Raw genomic sequence first — 15,914 nt, 5'->3', positions numbered from 1 at the left:
ATCATCTCATCAGGAGCATGCCCAGATGTTGCAGGGAGTGTATATAAGCACATGGAGGCCACACACACTACCAAAACTCATTATGAATTGTCTTGAGAAATTTCCATGAAATCATGTATAGTGATAAATAAATTTAAAAAGCTATTCAGAAATATTATATTGAACAGATACATGATGGAAACATGTCTCATCTGTATTGTCTTTTTGTTCTGGTATTTAGTTGTTGAAGGAGCTTGTTTTATTATTAGCTGCTTGTTACTGTATGTGTAACATGTAGAAAAAAGTATATAATCCATCAAATGTCCTTCATTTTTAGGTTTTTTCCTTTATTCCTTTTTCTTTAAATTTTTTTAATCGTATTGTCTTTTATTTCATTTTTGGTTAAGAGTGTATGAGATGTGAAGATTAATGTAAACTTTTTCCAACCAAAAAACTTTGATTCAAAGACTTTTAGTTTGATATTAAATGCCTGAAATAAAATTATAAAATATCTTCATCATGTAATTGTGTGACTCGTGATTTTCCCGTGATCATCACAAGATTGAAACTAAACTAACATTTTGTTCACAGTGATACTTAAAATGTTTTTATTGATTTAGTCTTTTCATATGTGAAATTAAGTTAATTAAATATTGAAGAGCTCTGTGAATGTAATGTTACATCAAAGTACTTTTTCTCCCTCAAAGCCAATGAAACCAAAGTTTGGTGGATTTTCAGCTCCGAAATCTAGTTTTAAATCTTAGTGAAGAAAATCTGCTTTATATAAACTAAATTGTGAGCATACTATGTCTGTGTAGATGTGGACACAAGAATCAGAGCTCAAGGTTCTCTATTAACTATAGTTGAAAGGTTTTCTGGTGGGAATAAATAGGGAACACTTAAAATGAATGAAAAGCATTTCTGCACCTTCATCATCCTGTTGAAGTGAAGTCGGATCTCAGATCAGATTTGTTCCTGTTTCTAATTTCATGAACTCAAGAAGGAAGCAGAAGTTCGAACCAAAGATTTTATTAGGGAAATTCTTCCCAGCACTAACACCAATAAACTTTCAATCAAAAGAAAACACAGAGTTATTCTCAATGTGTACAATTTTACTTGAAAGGATCAAGTGTACGGTCCAAGTATGACACACACACTGAATTGTTTTACACATAACAAGGTGTTATGAAGGAAGGTTCATGAATTCCCTCCCTTAAACATTACAGAATCTTAAGATTTATGCTTTTGGCATTTTACACTAAAAGGTAAGACATGCAGAACTGGATGTGTGGGTGTATTAGTGGCTTTTCTCCTTCTTGCACGATCGTGTTGTGGTTCTTCTTTCATCCCTTCCACGGTCTTGACCTCCTGTACTTTCGGACCCAAGCACCAGCACACATGCACAAAGAATGCTGCTGAGTAGATTTTCTAAATCTTGATACATAATATAATGGAGGATATATAAAAACATAATGCTAAAATACTATATAGAAAACATAATAATAATGAAAAATAATGAATTATATACATGATTTTTCTAACATTTTCCTCCTGTTTATCATTAATTAATAACTGATAACACTTTTGTTAACATACATAACTTCTTTCGAGTTTCTATGACTGCATCATTAAGTTACCATTCACATAAATTTGTGGTCTGAAAGCCTAACTCTTCGGCATCATAATAAGTTTCAGCGTACTTCAGGAGATAAATTTTACCATATTCATGGAGTAGTAGTTTGGTTAATGAACCAGAAACCATCTTAGTGACCATGCTGTGTATACATGAAACAAACAGGATAAAGAGTAGAAATATTTTTCTAACTGGGATTAGAATTTTTTCTAAGGATATAAATCCAGGAACCCGCCGTCAGCCAGTTCCACAGGTTCTCTCCCAGTCTGTGGTCGTTGTCTACTGCCACCCTAAGAGCTATAAGATTAGCAATAGCTTGGAAAATAACACCTCCATCGTCATCATTAGCAGGGACACAAGAACAGTATGTAGAGCCGACCATAGCACACACACCTACTTTTAAGTGGAAAATGAAATCTCATTTCAGAAGATTTATGTGCCAGTTGGGTGAAAACACTGCAGGATCTTCATGTATTTTTCCAGTGTTAGGATCAGTTATCATATCTGGTTGTGTTATAATTTCTCTTTTGCAGGCCTCCATTTGCACAGCTAACCAGAACAGAATTATGTGAGAACTTCATATCCTAAAGTGTCCTGTTTATTATTGTAAGTGCTGCTCCTAAGTCCCACAGTAAAGTTAATGGCTGGCCTGAAACCCACAATGTTATTTGTGATTTCTCATCTGCTGAAAAAGAGGATCTCTTTTAAGTTCAAAACTTCCTCTTCTACTTCCCCTGAACATTCATCACCTCCTGTTTCCTTCTTTGTTTCCTCTAGCATGTTTGTTCTGAGTCAGGGCAGTCTCGTGACCACTGTCCTAAATGTCCACAGATGTCTCCCTCGGCAGCCTCTCTCCTACTATTTTGCCATCCACCATGTCCTCTCTGTCCTCGTCCTCTGCCCCTGAACCTGCCTTGACCTCGTCATCTTGCTCCCCCTCTCGTAGCTTCTCCATACATAGGATCTTCTACCACAAAAATAGCCCAGGGTTTCTTACTTCTTACTTTCCCTCTTCTCTCTGTCATTCATTACCTTTTCTGCATGTTTAGCATAATTTAGATAACTCTGTAGAGTTCCTGAAACAAAATCTATCATGTGTTTTTAAACAAATCATTTGCCCCTCTAAGTGTAGGGGCATGTTTACTTTTAGCACGACTTTATCTGTCCAGTCTTTGTCAGATTCTGTCGCTTTTGTCCTGGTTGTTACACCAGTATCAGGTGGCGTGGGATAATTGAAAAGCTTAGGCTTGGCCATGGACAGCACAGAGGCTTGTAATTGCCAGTCGATTGTAGGGAGGAGGGTGAGGAGGAAGAGGGGGATCAGATGGAGGTTGCAAAACCTGGGTTGCTGTGACCTCTGCCTGTGTAAGCCGCTGGAAACCTACTGCGTCAGGATTGAACACTTTATTCACACCAAGGTCTTCCTCCTTCTCCTTCAATTTGAAGTCTGTTTCTCCTTTTGTCCTTAGTCTACCATCTCTTCTCTGTTCTGCTTTTTTTGGTTATCTTTTGCTTTTACTTTATTTCCTTTAACCAATATGGTGCAAGATGAAATAATTAGTTCACCATCAAACTGATGTGCCTTTTTTCTATTTATTTACATATTTTACATTATCCCAGAAAAGAGTAAAATTATTGATAAAACATTCAAATTTTTGTACGACTGAACCCTGAAGTCAACTGCTCTGGCACCACCCCTGTGAAAGCGATCATTAGTAGTGTGATAAGATTAATTAAACAGCACAAGCACATGTGTACATGGTCATAAAATTCTCTACCTATAAAAGTGGTTCCCAACCTGGAGTGGTTTCCAACTCTGCTAGATTATAAGAAGGAAACAGCAGAGATCTGCAGAAACAAAGGGCTGACTAAATACAAAAACACATCAGGTAAAAATTAAGTCTGATGTTTGAAATGTGACTTTTTTAAAATGATTGGAAGGATATCTGATATATAATTATTTGTTCTTCGTCAGAGACAGTTCATCCAACTGTTTTTCTTAGTTTGTAAATATAATGATTTGCTTCTTCTTCTTATAGAAACGTACTCTAAATCAATCAAATTTATTAAACAAACTCACATTCATGTTAACATACATAAAACAGAATAGGAGAGGGAGAAAGACTATATATACATATAAAATCACAGACAGATCATTAGGGTCACCACTGAAAAACTTTTGAATGTGAAAATGTATTATTATAGTTTCATGTATTAAAGTTTCCATCATGATTTTAGATATATATTAACTTTCAAATCATAAAATATCTTCAGCATGTTATTCAAAGGACATAATAAAACAAATACACTATTACAAAATCTGTAAAAGGTAACCGTTTTCATTCGAAGTCTTGCTGAATTCTATCGTCAGGACAGGAGCTGTATGTTCAGATCCTTCAGTCCTCCTACAACTCTGAGGACATGACTCACATCTGTAAACATATAGGATCTTCCAGTGAGAAACTCTCTGATCTTTGAGATGCTGCTGAAGAAAAAGCTATTACATCAAAATCTGACACACATGCCATGATGCTATGGAAAATTTTCAAATTGTTACAATTACTCTCATTATGCTATATTGATCATTTCAGGTTTCCTGATAGATAGATAGATAGATAGATAGATAGATAGATAGATAGATAGATAGATAGATAGATAGATAGATAGATAGATAGATAGATAGATAGATAGATAGATAGATAGATAGATAGATAGATTATTTTATTTTATTTTATTTTATTTTATTTTATTTTTTATTAATACCAGTTGGTGGCAGTAATGCACTACAACTACTTTGCTACCTTTATATAAATGACGAAGAAGAAGAGGGAGGCGGAAGTGGAATCTTAGCCGTGAAGTAAACAAGGGTTTGAGGTGTCCGTAGATAGGTATGGTGCAAACATTTACTAAAAAAATGAATGCTTGCAGAATTTCTATTGCAACTGAGTCGATTCAGGGCTGCTATTACTTCTAAGAACAATTCGTGAATTTTCCAGTATTTTATTATCAAAATATGATTACATTTCACAGCATGCAAGAGCTAAGAGCTAATCAAAGGAGAGAGCTAGCTATGAACTAAAATGCGGTACCATTTTGTCAAGTTTTTTCCTCCGATATATTACTTTATTTTTTAATCCTGAAAGTTTCAATGCATAGTTACTTTAAATTAAGGAACAGTGTGGCATCCATAAAATGCCCTTCTGCCAGCGGAATGTTGACTTTGAGTGATGTTTAAAGAGTTTGTTGAATCAAAAACAAATGAAAATGTGTTCTCATGCTACATTTATGATACTATTAAGGTTCAAGTGTGTAAGAATCTGTAGACTTCGGCTTTTCGTTACAAAGGTTACCTGAAAACTGTCCATAATGAGCTGTTAAAAATCACTTCCCTTTGTTGATGTGTCTCTGGAGGAGGCAACGTGGTTTTCAGTAGACATGTACAATCATCCATCACATCACTTAAATCCTCTAAACAGAGAATGATGAATTTTGTATTACAGAATGAGGACATGTTTACTTCCATTATAACTGGAAGCATTATGTTTTCAGTAGTAGCACAAAGAGTGTGGGAAATATGGTATTTATTTTCAAGTGCATTTTTTGTTGCGAGCTACAAACAGCTGAATTAAGTATGGCTTTTATTTAATATTTACTTTTAAAATTCACCACCATTAACCCTTTTAATGCTTGCACTTAGAAAACGCTGTAGAAATACACATATTTGCTTTTTTTTCTATTCCCTTCAAGCAATAACAAAGATTGATTATTATCAACAAATTATCTAGATTATAGATATTAATAATGTTCAGTAGTTAGAGACTTTTGCTCTACCAGGTAAGCAGAGCGCTGAAGGGTAAAAAAAAAAAAAGTTAAATCTTTTTATATTTTGTTTTAGAAAGCCCCTTTTATATATATCATTGGGCTGAAGTTGGAAAGCTTTCTTTGCATTGCTTTAAATTTAAGTTTTAAGTCTTTAAGTTTAAGAGGTACTCATTTCTACTTTTACTCCAAGTGATCACTTTTAGGTGTAATATTAATCTATATTTTTCAGAACAATTAGAAGTGGTTCATTTCAGTTTAAAATGCTGATGCAATGTGTGCATCACTGCAGACTTGAAATGTAAAAGCCTTGGGTCCCAAAGGATTAAATTAGCTTACCGATGTCAGTATCACTGCTGAGGTTAAAGGAGAACGGCATCATCTGCTGCAGCAAACTGTAATGCCAAGTTCCTACCAAGATTAACAAAATGATGTCCCTCTGCAGCATCCACAAGCCGGATGTGAAATCTTTTAAAACCAAAAGATCCCTTTTGTAAATATTTTTTTTTCTCAATAGTAGCAGAGCCTGAGAATATCATTTCCTTCAATAAAGTGGATGTTCATTAAGACATCTGTTTTTTGTTGTCATTTTTTTATTCATTATTCATTATGGCTGATTCATTATGATTTCATTCTATTTTTTCAGGTCTTCGGTATCATTTCCACAACTATTAATAACAGCAGATTTTCTGTTGCACAAGGTTTTAGTTAAACCACTGCACATGTGAGTGAAATTAATATCTGTGATTTTCTTTGCATATTTTGATCTGTTAGGACATCACTTCAAGGAATTAGGAGGCTCCAAGCAGCAAACATTGATGGTTATGGAGAATGATGAACAACTCTACAGCAAATAAGAACCACATACCCTGCCAGACATGGGCAGGGCAGAATGGCTGGTCCACAACTACATCTGAACAACTCCTCATCAACCAACACACCAGTTCTCACCATCTTGGTCTGGGCTCGTCCTCTGAGCAGAGAACCTTATATAATCTCTCGCATACGTCCAGTCAAAGCTGTATTAATGATCCAAGTACCTTAACTTCCAGAAACAACAATCCTCACACTGCCCTGTACAATGACCCACGCATGAGCAACATCACATTATCTAACTTGCTGTATGACAACACTGCAGTCTCGAGTGCTGCTCACTCGATTTCCTTTTCTCAGCAAAGCCCTCACACCTCTTCAATGATGATAGCCACAAACCAAGAAAAAGCTATCCCCCCACCATCTCTTTCTCAACAAAACCAAGGACCACAACCTTGTAGGACCCAGGATTTGCCATTTATTGCACCCAACAGCCCGCTCAAAGCCTTGTTTCACAGTCAGATATCCAGTCAGTGTTTACCGAACAGACTGCAGGATTTTCCCATCAGTCTACAATCATGCGAACAACACATAAATACAACTCAAGCTAGTTTTGGAGGACAAAATATGGAGTCAGTTGGTATTACTGGATACGCTCATAGCAGTGCCTCGTCTTCCACTTCTCAGGAGCGGTCTCACTGGGTTCCTTCATCACATAGTGGGGGTAAACTGTGTTTATATTTATTGTGTGCTACTGCATCATGTTTGTCGTGTATCTGCTAACAGGGTGATTAAACATTTCAGGTTTCAGTTATATCCAGCTAGACTAACTTCATTTATTTACCTAAGCCTATTGGTGCAACAGACACAAAAGCTACCCATTTGACATTGAGAGAAAAAAAAAAAAAGGAAAAAAAAGTGTTGCAGATGAAATCGTGAAGCCAAATTAATTTGAATTTAATTTGGTAATTTCCTCAGAAGCTGGAAAAAGCGCTGTCACAGTTGGAGCTGGTCATCCTGAAAAGGAAACATCACAGGAGGAGATTATGGAGAATATGCCCAAAAGTCCTCAACTGGTAAGGAAATTACCCCCCCCCCCCCCCCCCCCCCCCCATCCATGTGCTCTAATGCCAGCCATTAGCATCTACATGGAGCATCCAGGAAGAATCCATTTAATTTGCTATTGATGCACACAGGGCATGAATACACAGCAGCATTTAGAACACAATCACTTTGATTCCTTAAAATATGTAAATAAGAATTACTACTTATTGCAGTTCAGGCAGTTGCTGCAATACTTATATTGCGCAGGCTGCTATCGCGATGAAGGTAGATTTTCGATACTTGGTGTAGCCTTAGTTTGAATGCCAACATCATGTAGAGCTGCAGAACTGTGGAGCTTGACTGGAGATTTGACATTACACTCTGTAAGGTTCTTGTTTTTGTCTGCTTTCAGGTTAACAATGAAAAATCACGTTCAGCAATTCTACAAAAGCGTGCTCAACTACTTAAACAGCTGGAGCGTATGGATGAACTTGTAAGTGTGTTAGGCATTTTTCCCTCATTTTAGAGCCGTTATTCATCTATAGTCTGGTATTATTTTATGTTTGTCATAGACAGCATGTATGATTCTACAGTGTTGCTCTCTACTGACCTCATGTTGTTTGCTATTTAAGCTCCAGTCACTACCTCCAGATTATAGCGATGATGAGATGGTGCCAGAAACACCTGATACAGTAGGTTAAATATGTTTTGTTTTAAATGCTGTAATTTGTTTGTAATTAACAAACCTTGTGGTTTTGTGTACAAAGTTACAATACTCTTAGTCATAGGATGATTTATCTCTCTAGAAACAGACTAACGTCAGTGATGGATACCACATTCAACTGCCACCAAAAGAGGTAACTCTTTATTTTTGTCTCTGTTCAGGGTGGTGTCAGTTCACTTATAGTATTGTAATAAGTCATTTTAGAGCACAATTCCATATTACATTTGAATCCAGAGGTGTTTTTGTCAGTTCACTCTTCATGTAAAATATAAGTCAGTTTTGTATTATTGTTTTCAGACAATAATTAGCAAAAAGGTATATATTATTTAATCTATTAAGCTAAAATACCATATTTCTTATTTATTAACGGTTTCTTCTCCTTTGTTGTGTCAAATTATTTGTTAGTAAATGTAAAAATCTTGTAGAAAGAAACTACTCTTTCATTTCTAAGGTTTTATGTTACCAGGACACAGTTAAAATCATCTGGCACTTATCAAGGTTTAAATAATATGAGGTGAACACAACCTCAGATGAATAACGTCATATTATACTGACGTTTAACAAAACTAAAGCCAAATGCTCATACAGTGTGTGAAAAAAAACAAAGTCTGGTCTCTCTTCTTAGAATTTAAACGTAACCTACCAGCCAGGTGCCGCTGATCAGATGCACTTGATTAAGTTTTCACCATCAATGTGAACACCTCTATAAAACTATAAAAGCAGAGGTTTTGGCACTTCGCTGGTTTGCAACATTCAGCTGTTGAACACAATGCCAAGGAGGAAAGACATCAGCAATGATCTTAGCGAACCAGCTACTACTGCTCATCAAACTAGAAAAGGATCATAAAGTTATTTCCAAACAATCTGAAGTTCATTGTTTTATAGTGAGAAAGATCACTCACAAGTGGAAAACATTTAAAACAGCTTAACTTGTTCTTGAATTATTGACAAATACTTTTATTTTTCACTTCAGGGAAATTATCATGTTAGGCACACTCTACAATATCTTTCAATTTATTTTAAAATAACAAAAAGAAAGAAGAAAAGAACACAACAGGAGTTTTATTATTACACTTTAATGAACTGGACAGCAGAAGACAAGACAAACACTAATTTTGTTACAAGGATGTTGGTGAATTTCATAATCTACAAAAGTAAAAAGTTTGTAAATAGGACTTACGAATACATTTGTCTGTATGAACTTTTGGTGAATAAGGCCTAATGTCCTTTGGATATAAGAAACCAAACTGGTAATGTTTGTAAATAACAGAAGTATGTTCATTAAAAACCAAATACAGGCGCAGCATATCAGCATAAATTCCGCATATTACAGGTCAAGCATGTGGTGGAGGGCCAAATCCAGCCTTGTTTTGTAGTCGTAGGACCTGGACATCCTTTAGTCACTGAGTCACCCATTAACTCTTCTGGATACCAAAGTGTTCTAGAGTTAAACATGAGGCCATGTTTCCTGAAACTGGGTTGAACTCAGCGTAATTGAAATCCTGTAGTGGGACCCTCAGAGAGCTTTGAATAAAAAAATTCCTTTAATTCCTAACAAACTGAAGCAACACTGTAAAGGAGAGTGGTCCAAAAGTCCTCCTCAATGTTGGGAGAATAGTTGTTGTTGCTAAAGATGGTTCAAACGTCCTGATGTGTAAAACCTTACAGCTGGAGGAGACTGCACTTTCTTTTCCATAACTTTGTCCTGTTGAAGAAATCTAACATCGTTGGTGATTTCAGATTCTGAAATGTTCCTTTTTCTTATAAATGTTTCAGGAAAACGAAGACGAATCTGTTGCAGAGGATGACAGTGATCACGAAGGCGATCCTGATTACATGCCTCACAGTGAAGGCAGTGATTCTGACTGCCCATCCGACACCGACCCCAGAGATTCCCACCCGCTCAGCAGCCCCTCAACCCCTGCAACAAAAAGGAACCTTCCAGTAAAGGAAGAAATGAATGAATCGGAAAATCAAAGTACAACTCCTCCAAAAAAGAAACATAGAATCAATCAGAAGAACATCTTAAAAGCTGTTGTGTTATCAACTTCAGCTATGGAAGTAGGACGTGATTACGACGTTAGGAATTACTGTTTGTTTTGCTCCAAGCCGATGACCAAATTGGCCCGGCATCTCGAGAGAGTCCACAGTGACAAACCAGAGGTTGCGATTGCATTCCAGTATCCGCTGCATTCCAAAGAACGAAAAGAAATTTGGAGAAAAATCAGAATTGAAGGAAACTTTGCACATAACAGAGATGTTCTCAGAACAGGAGAGGGACAGCTTGCTGTGCGAGTAAGACCCAGAATACCCACCAAAGCTGTGGACTTCATTCACTGCATTTACTGTCGTGCTCTCTTTAAAAAGTCATCTCTGTATGGGCACATGAGCAAATGTCCAGAAAAAGCTAAGATAAAAGATGGCTTGCCGAGGGGTAGAAAGAGCATCATATCACAGAGTGTGCTTTTAACTGTAGACTGCGACGACCTCGGTATAAGTGAGAGCATGAAGAAAGTTCTGAGTGAAATGAATTATGATGATGTGACCCGAGCCGTCATGGGTGACAGGATTCTCTTGCAGTATGGGGAGCAAATGTGTGAAGACCACAGCCACGATGTGGAGAAGTATCAGTACATAAGGCAAAACCTACGTCAGATAGCAAGACTTTTGCTCGAGGCTCAAAAGACAACCTCAATGCAAAATATGGAGGATTTCTTTCATCCCTCAAACTTCGAACACGTGGTGTCTGCTGTGAATGTCCTGGCAGGTTACGATGCAGACAAGAAAGCATTTAGTATCCCCTCTCTTGCAATTAAGCTTGGTTACAACCTACAGAAGACCTGTTGCATTGTTGAGGACAATGCCACAGAGTCAGGTCACACTGATGTAGCGGAGTCTGCCAGAAGCTTCCTCTCTTTGTATCAGCAGAAATGGAGTAAGCTCATTTCTATAGATGCTTTAAAAAATCTCAAAGAAACCAAACAGAAAAATAAAAAACCAGTGCCATTTGCTCAATTTGCTGAAGATGTGAAACTCCTGCATACCCTCATGGAAAATGTCCATCGTGATGCAGAGAAGAAGCTCAGAGATGGGGTAAATAAAGAAAACTACGGTGCTCTGGCCAGGATCGTACTCGCTCGGACGATTGTTTTCAACAAGAGGGAAACTCGAGAGATTGCAACGATGCCTGTAACAGCGTTCGAGTCACGGAAGAAGTCCACTAATTTTGACGAAATGGATGTGTCCGTCTCAGAACTGGAAAAAACCCTGTGTGGGTTCTTCACTAGAGTTGACATCAGAGGGAGCTGTGGGAGAGTGGTTCCCATTTTACTCAAGCCCTGTTTTGAGTCATCTATGGAGCTTCTAGTAAGTGTTCGCAAAGAATGCGGGATCCTCAGTAACAACCCCTTCATCTTTGCCCGACCGAGCACACTGTCCGCCTACCGTGGAACAGACTGCCTCAGAGGATTAGTCAAAGAATGTGGAGCTAAAAACCCAGAAGCGTTAACGTCCAAAAATATGCGGAAGCGCTTCACAAAAATGCTCCAGCTGATCAACCTGAATGAAAACGAGGCTAAACAGATTTTTGGCCCCAAAAGTCAAATCCCACAACAGAGCGATGACGATGATGCTGACATGGAGTCTGGAGGTAATTATTTTTGTCTGTAGGGGATCTACAGTGAAGTTTTGCACTGTTTAGGATTAATTGTTGATTTTGTAACTTGTTAAATGGCTTCAGGCTTCAGTCAGCAATCAGTGTTGTGCTTCATTTACATACATCTTTCTATTGTAGTATTTTTCAGGGCAAAATATTCTGGTGTGTTGTATTGACACTGAGGACTAGACCCAAATAAAACAGATTGTAGTGTAGCACTTCATGAACATATATGTAACCAAGTCTAAGATCAGCCTGCATTGCAGCAGCAGAAGCCTTATTAGATGTGCAATATGGCAGTTCCATAGATGCCAACGCACTCTGTACCATCAAAGATGCAGGCTCTTTAACTAAATGCTCTTAACAAGTCTTATGAGCCCCTTTCTCTTCAGTCTGTGGTAGATGATTTTTAAAGAATATGAAGTTCTGATTTGTCTACCTGCAGAATGGATTTTTGTTTTACTTTAGTCAATGAGCTTTGATACAGAGAAGATGGTGGTGTTTATGGGATTTGCAAATTAATAGTTTTTTTCCTACATTTTACACAGCTGTACACAAAGTACAGTGGACTCAACCAAAAGATGAATCTAGGGGTTTTTCTAAGATAAGTTTGGCTCTTTTTTAATCTTCACTACTATCTTCACTTTTCAGAAGAAGAAGAAGCCTCCACAGGGCATAACAGGGAAGCCTCCAGTACGAGCCATGGTCCTAATCACCGAGAGAGACGTGGAGAACGTACAAGCTGCAAAATGACGGCACCTTCCAAACCTGTCAAAAAAAGACAAGGTAGTTATTTTTGGAGATTATTGATTTAGCAACTTTAAATTTCTTTCACAGACTCTCAAACTCCTTTCATGTTTACACTGTCTGTCTTTAGATGTCTTGCTCAAACATTGCTTCAAAAAATATTCTGTTACTTTATTAGACAACAACCAGTTATTTCCTATATTGTTCTTCATGACATCTAGAAAAAAAACAAAATGAAGCCCAAAGATTGACGATATTTGGAGTTTAAAGGAATTAAAACATGCCTGCACACCTGTAACCTGTATTGGCACTAAGAAATGAATGAGATGTTCATAACATGTCTCTCACAGGTCTCAATATATGATATAAAATCAAACATGTTCTTTGAATTATTCAGGGAGATAATAATGTGAGGTTTTCTTCTTTATAAAAATCATTCCTAAATATAACAGGGTTTTTTTCTTCCTCATTTATCTGATGTTGGAGCTTCATGTTTTTGTAGCCATATATTGTTGAGCCTGATGAAGGTAGTTTGTGTATCTATTGAAGCACTGAATGGTGAATATGCCATTATGAATTTTAAGCTACCTGGAGCCCAACTGGAGCTTATTAGTCTAGTAAGATGTAAGTATGGTTGCTTTCCCCATTATATAAACTTCATCTCTGAGGTATGAGGTAAATGTGCAGGTTTCTGTGGCCTTTTTTGTTCCTTTATATGACTGCATGTCTCAGGCCATTTTTACACATAACACTGCAGCCCTGATTTTTGCAGGATATTTACAGATGGGCTGAATGTATAAATTTGCTTTATGCAGAAGTTAATCAGTTGAGTGTTTCCAGCAACAAATGCTTAATAACTTAACACACGTGCTGCTTCTTACTCCTTCCTGCTCACCTGTATGTTTCTTTCTACTCACTCATTAATGCTGTGGATAGTTATTGTTTAAGTTTGGACACACCAACACATTTGTTTTGAATAAGTAGGTGTAGGTTGTTCATTCACATACATATATATATATATACACACACACATCTGTCTAGTAACAGAAAAGCTGCCATCAGTTAATAATAGAAATGTTTGTTTTTTTCCTTATTGTGGTCCTTATTCTTCACATCTGTCCATGTAGTGACAATATATATTTAGAGGATCTTCTGTGGGGAAAAAAAGAAATACAGAAAACACACAGTCTCCACATTTTTTTGTTTCCAAGTGAAAAATCGGCTCTAGTGATAAAGGTGGGAAACTGTACTTTAACCATCAGAGGTTTATGTTTATTTCTCGTTTCCCTCTTTCCAGGTCACCATCAAAAAAGCAAACTTAAGTGGGATGAAGCTGAAGTCAGTGCCGTAGAAAAACACATGATGCGTTTCATTAAAGAACACAAGGTGCCGCAGAAAAATGACTGTGTTCAATGCCTCGAGGCTGAGCCACATGCACTAAAGGCCCGTTCCTGGAAAGGAGTAAAGGACTATGTCAGAAACAGGATCACTACTTTACAGAGACAGAAGGACTCCTCCAGGGATTTATCAAGGAGTAAAAAGGGCCCCAGGCAGAAAGAACAGCAGCAGGGCAATGGTAATTTCCAGCAATATGCTAATATGTTAAAGTATGCTGATACCCAATAATGTTAATTGGAGCTTCTCTTTGCTCCTGAACAGTGTTCTCAATTAAAATGCTGCAAACCTGGAAGTATATGTGATTGTACAGAGTCACATATACTCTGTAACTTTGGTTCCTTTATCTTCACTGCAGTGAAATTACAACCTTCAGAGGGATACGAATATGCTTCAGGGTCTCGCAGTGAAGTCTACAGTGCCAGGAGTGAACCAGCTGCTCATTATCATCAGCAAGCACGTGGAGAAACAACAAGCTGTGACAGGACTGCACCTCACAAATCTACGAAATCAAAGGAAAAAGGTAGCTTTTACGGTGGTCATTCACAGACGTTTTATACTGATACACAGTCCTGTATACAAGTTATTTTAAAATCCATCATTTTTTGTTTCAGGGAGTTTTTGACCAAATAGGAAATTTTATCTTTAGATCAATTTTCTTACAGATTTAGGTTTAAACTATATGATCTGTTTTGTCCATGTCCATTCAAGCTTAGAGATAGAGAATGTAATCAGAATTCAGTGTTGAGTAATAAAAATAGACAATTGTATTTTTTAAATAACAACATAGGATGATTAAAGATCTTTTTCCTTTATTTGTTTAAGCTGCTACAGGTGTCCATCACAAAGGCAAAATCAAGTGGGATGAAACAGAAGTTCGCGCTGTAGAAAAGCACATGATGCGTTTCATCAAAGAACACAAGGTGCCTCAGAAGGACGATTGTGTTCAGTGCCTCAGTGCTGAGCCACATGCACTGAAGGCCCGTTCCTGGAAAGGAGTAAAGGACTATGTCAGAAACAGGATCACTTCTCTGCAGAGACTGAGTCGCTCTTCCAAGAATTCATCCAAAAAACAGAACAGGTCCAGACATGAGGAGCAGTTCTTGCAGAATGTTGGATATTACCATCAGTTGTAGATATAACCTGTTACTGATACACAAACTTGTTTTGTACTACTTCCCCATATTCTCATTACTGTCTTCACTGCCCTTTGTCATTGTCTTACATCTTTTAATCAGGCTCGATGTCCATCTCTGTCATTGTTTAAACAATTCCTTCAAGGAAAATGTTGATGATCATGTTTGTGGTCAGTGATTGGCAGGTGTTCTCTTCCACATGTTACTGTACATTTACTTTTTATCAAGTTTATTTGATAGAGACTGTTAAAAAATTATGACACGGTATGTGTATTACAAATTTAGTTAATGGCAAAGTTAAAGGTTTTGATGCTTTCCGTCTACTGACTGTGACTAGTGGCATTTTGCATTTGATTTGACTTTGTATAACTAACCAGAAGTATCAAGAAAAATAATGAGTTACTGCTATTCCATAAATAAAAGAACACCACATTTCTTTTGAGTGATTTATTGCTGTAGCTATGGTAGCAAAATAGAACTATTAGCAAACTGATGCACTTTGAATCAGAAAAATTGTCATTTTAAAGTACAAATGTGCTGTTAGAGCTATATTGGCATTGTTTTTATATTGCAATTACAAACTTCTCAAGCAGGTACAGTTTAAAGTAACAAGCTTATATTTATGTAGTGGTTTATATTATAAGGAAATGTATAGTATAGTACATTATAGAAATGGTACAGTAGGTCATAAATGGCAAAAAACAGGGCAAAATGATTATAGTTATTGGCTTGTAAAGTACAGGAAAGACATGGAATTACCCTGTCATTTGTATATCTTAAGCAAATGGTAGCACAAATCTAAATATGTGAATTAGCATAAAGTGCTTGCAAGCCTTAAGATGCTGTTGCACATGACTGATAGCCAAGAAACTTGACCCTAACAAGACAGCAGTCAGTTAAAACAGCAGAGAGGTAATTCTATCAGGTAATTCCACTCCCAATGTGGCAAAAAGAGGCTAGTTGTATCAG

The 15,914-nt window shown here is 37.1% G+C and overlaps 1 protein-coding gene across 2 annotated transcripts; it reads left to right on the top strand.

The window, feature by feature from the left end:
* Positions 1-4,419: 4,419 nt before the first annotated feature.
* On the top strand, positions 4,420-15,367 carry LOC121648801. 2 transcript variants are annotated; one of them, XM_041999193.1, is made up of 11 exons: positions 4,420-4,500; positions 6,206-6,968; positions 7,226-7,320; positions 7,701-7,781; positions 7,921-7,980; positions 8,095-8,145; positions 9,789-11,661; positions 12,319-12,453; positions 13,712-13,990; positions 14,168-14,332; positions 14,635-15,367. In XM_041999193.1, the coding sequence occupies exons 2-11, from the start codon at positions 6,263-6,265 to the stop codon at positions 14,943-14,945; spliced, it is 3,756 nt and encodes a 1,251-aa protein (XP_041855127.1). In that variant the 5' UTR covers positions 4,420-4,500; positions 6,206-6,262; the 3' UTR covers positions 14,946-15,367. The 2 variants fall into 2 exon arrangements, with proteins under 2 accessions (XP_041855127.1, XP_041855126.1); XM_041999192.1 differs by having other exon boundaries at positions 7,223-7,320.
* The last annotated feature ends 547 nt before the right edge of the window (positions 15,368-15,914 follow it).

Source organism: Melanotaenia boesemani, chromosome 11 (assembly GCF_017639745.1).
Source record: "Melanotaenia boesemani isolate fMelBoe1 chromosome 11, fMelBoe1.pri, whole genome shotgun sequence".
NCBI lineage: Eukaryota > Metazoa > Chordata > Actinopteri > Atheriniformes > Melanotaeniidae > Melanotaenia > Melanotaenia boesemani.
The sequence above is the reverse complement of the archived record's forward strand: the minus strand, read 5'-3'. Positions and strand labels throughout refer to the sequence as shown.

What these genes read in the sequence shown, in the direction of transcription:
- LOC121648801 (XM_041999192.1), top strand. Translation starts at nt 6,263, where the DNA reads ATGATGAACAACTCTACAGCAAATAAGAACCACATACCCTGCCAGACA. An exon ending in TGGAGCGTATGGATGAACTT is followed by an intron (nt 7,782 to 7,920) that starts GTAAGTGTGTTA and finishes TTGCTATTTAAG; the next exon opens with CTCCAGTCACTACCTCCAGA. An exon ending in TACGAAATCAAAGGAAAAAG is followed by an intron (nt 14,333 to 14,634) that starts GTAGCTTTTACG and finishes TATTTGTTTAAG; the next exon opens with CTGCTACAGGTGTCCATCAC.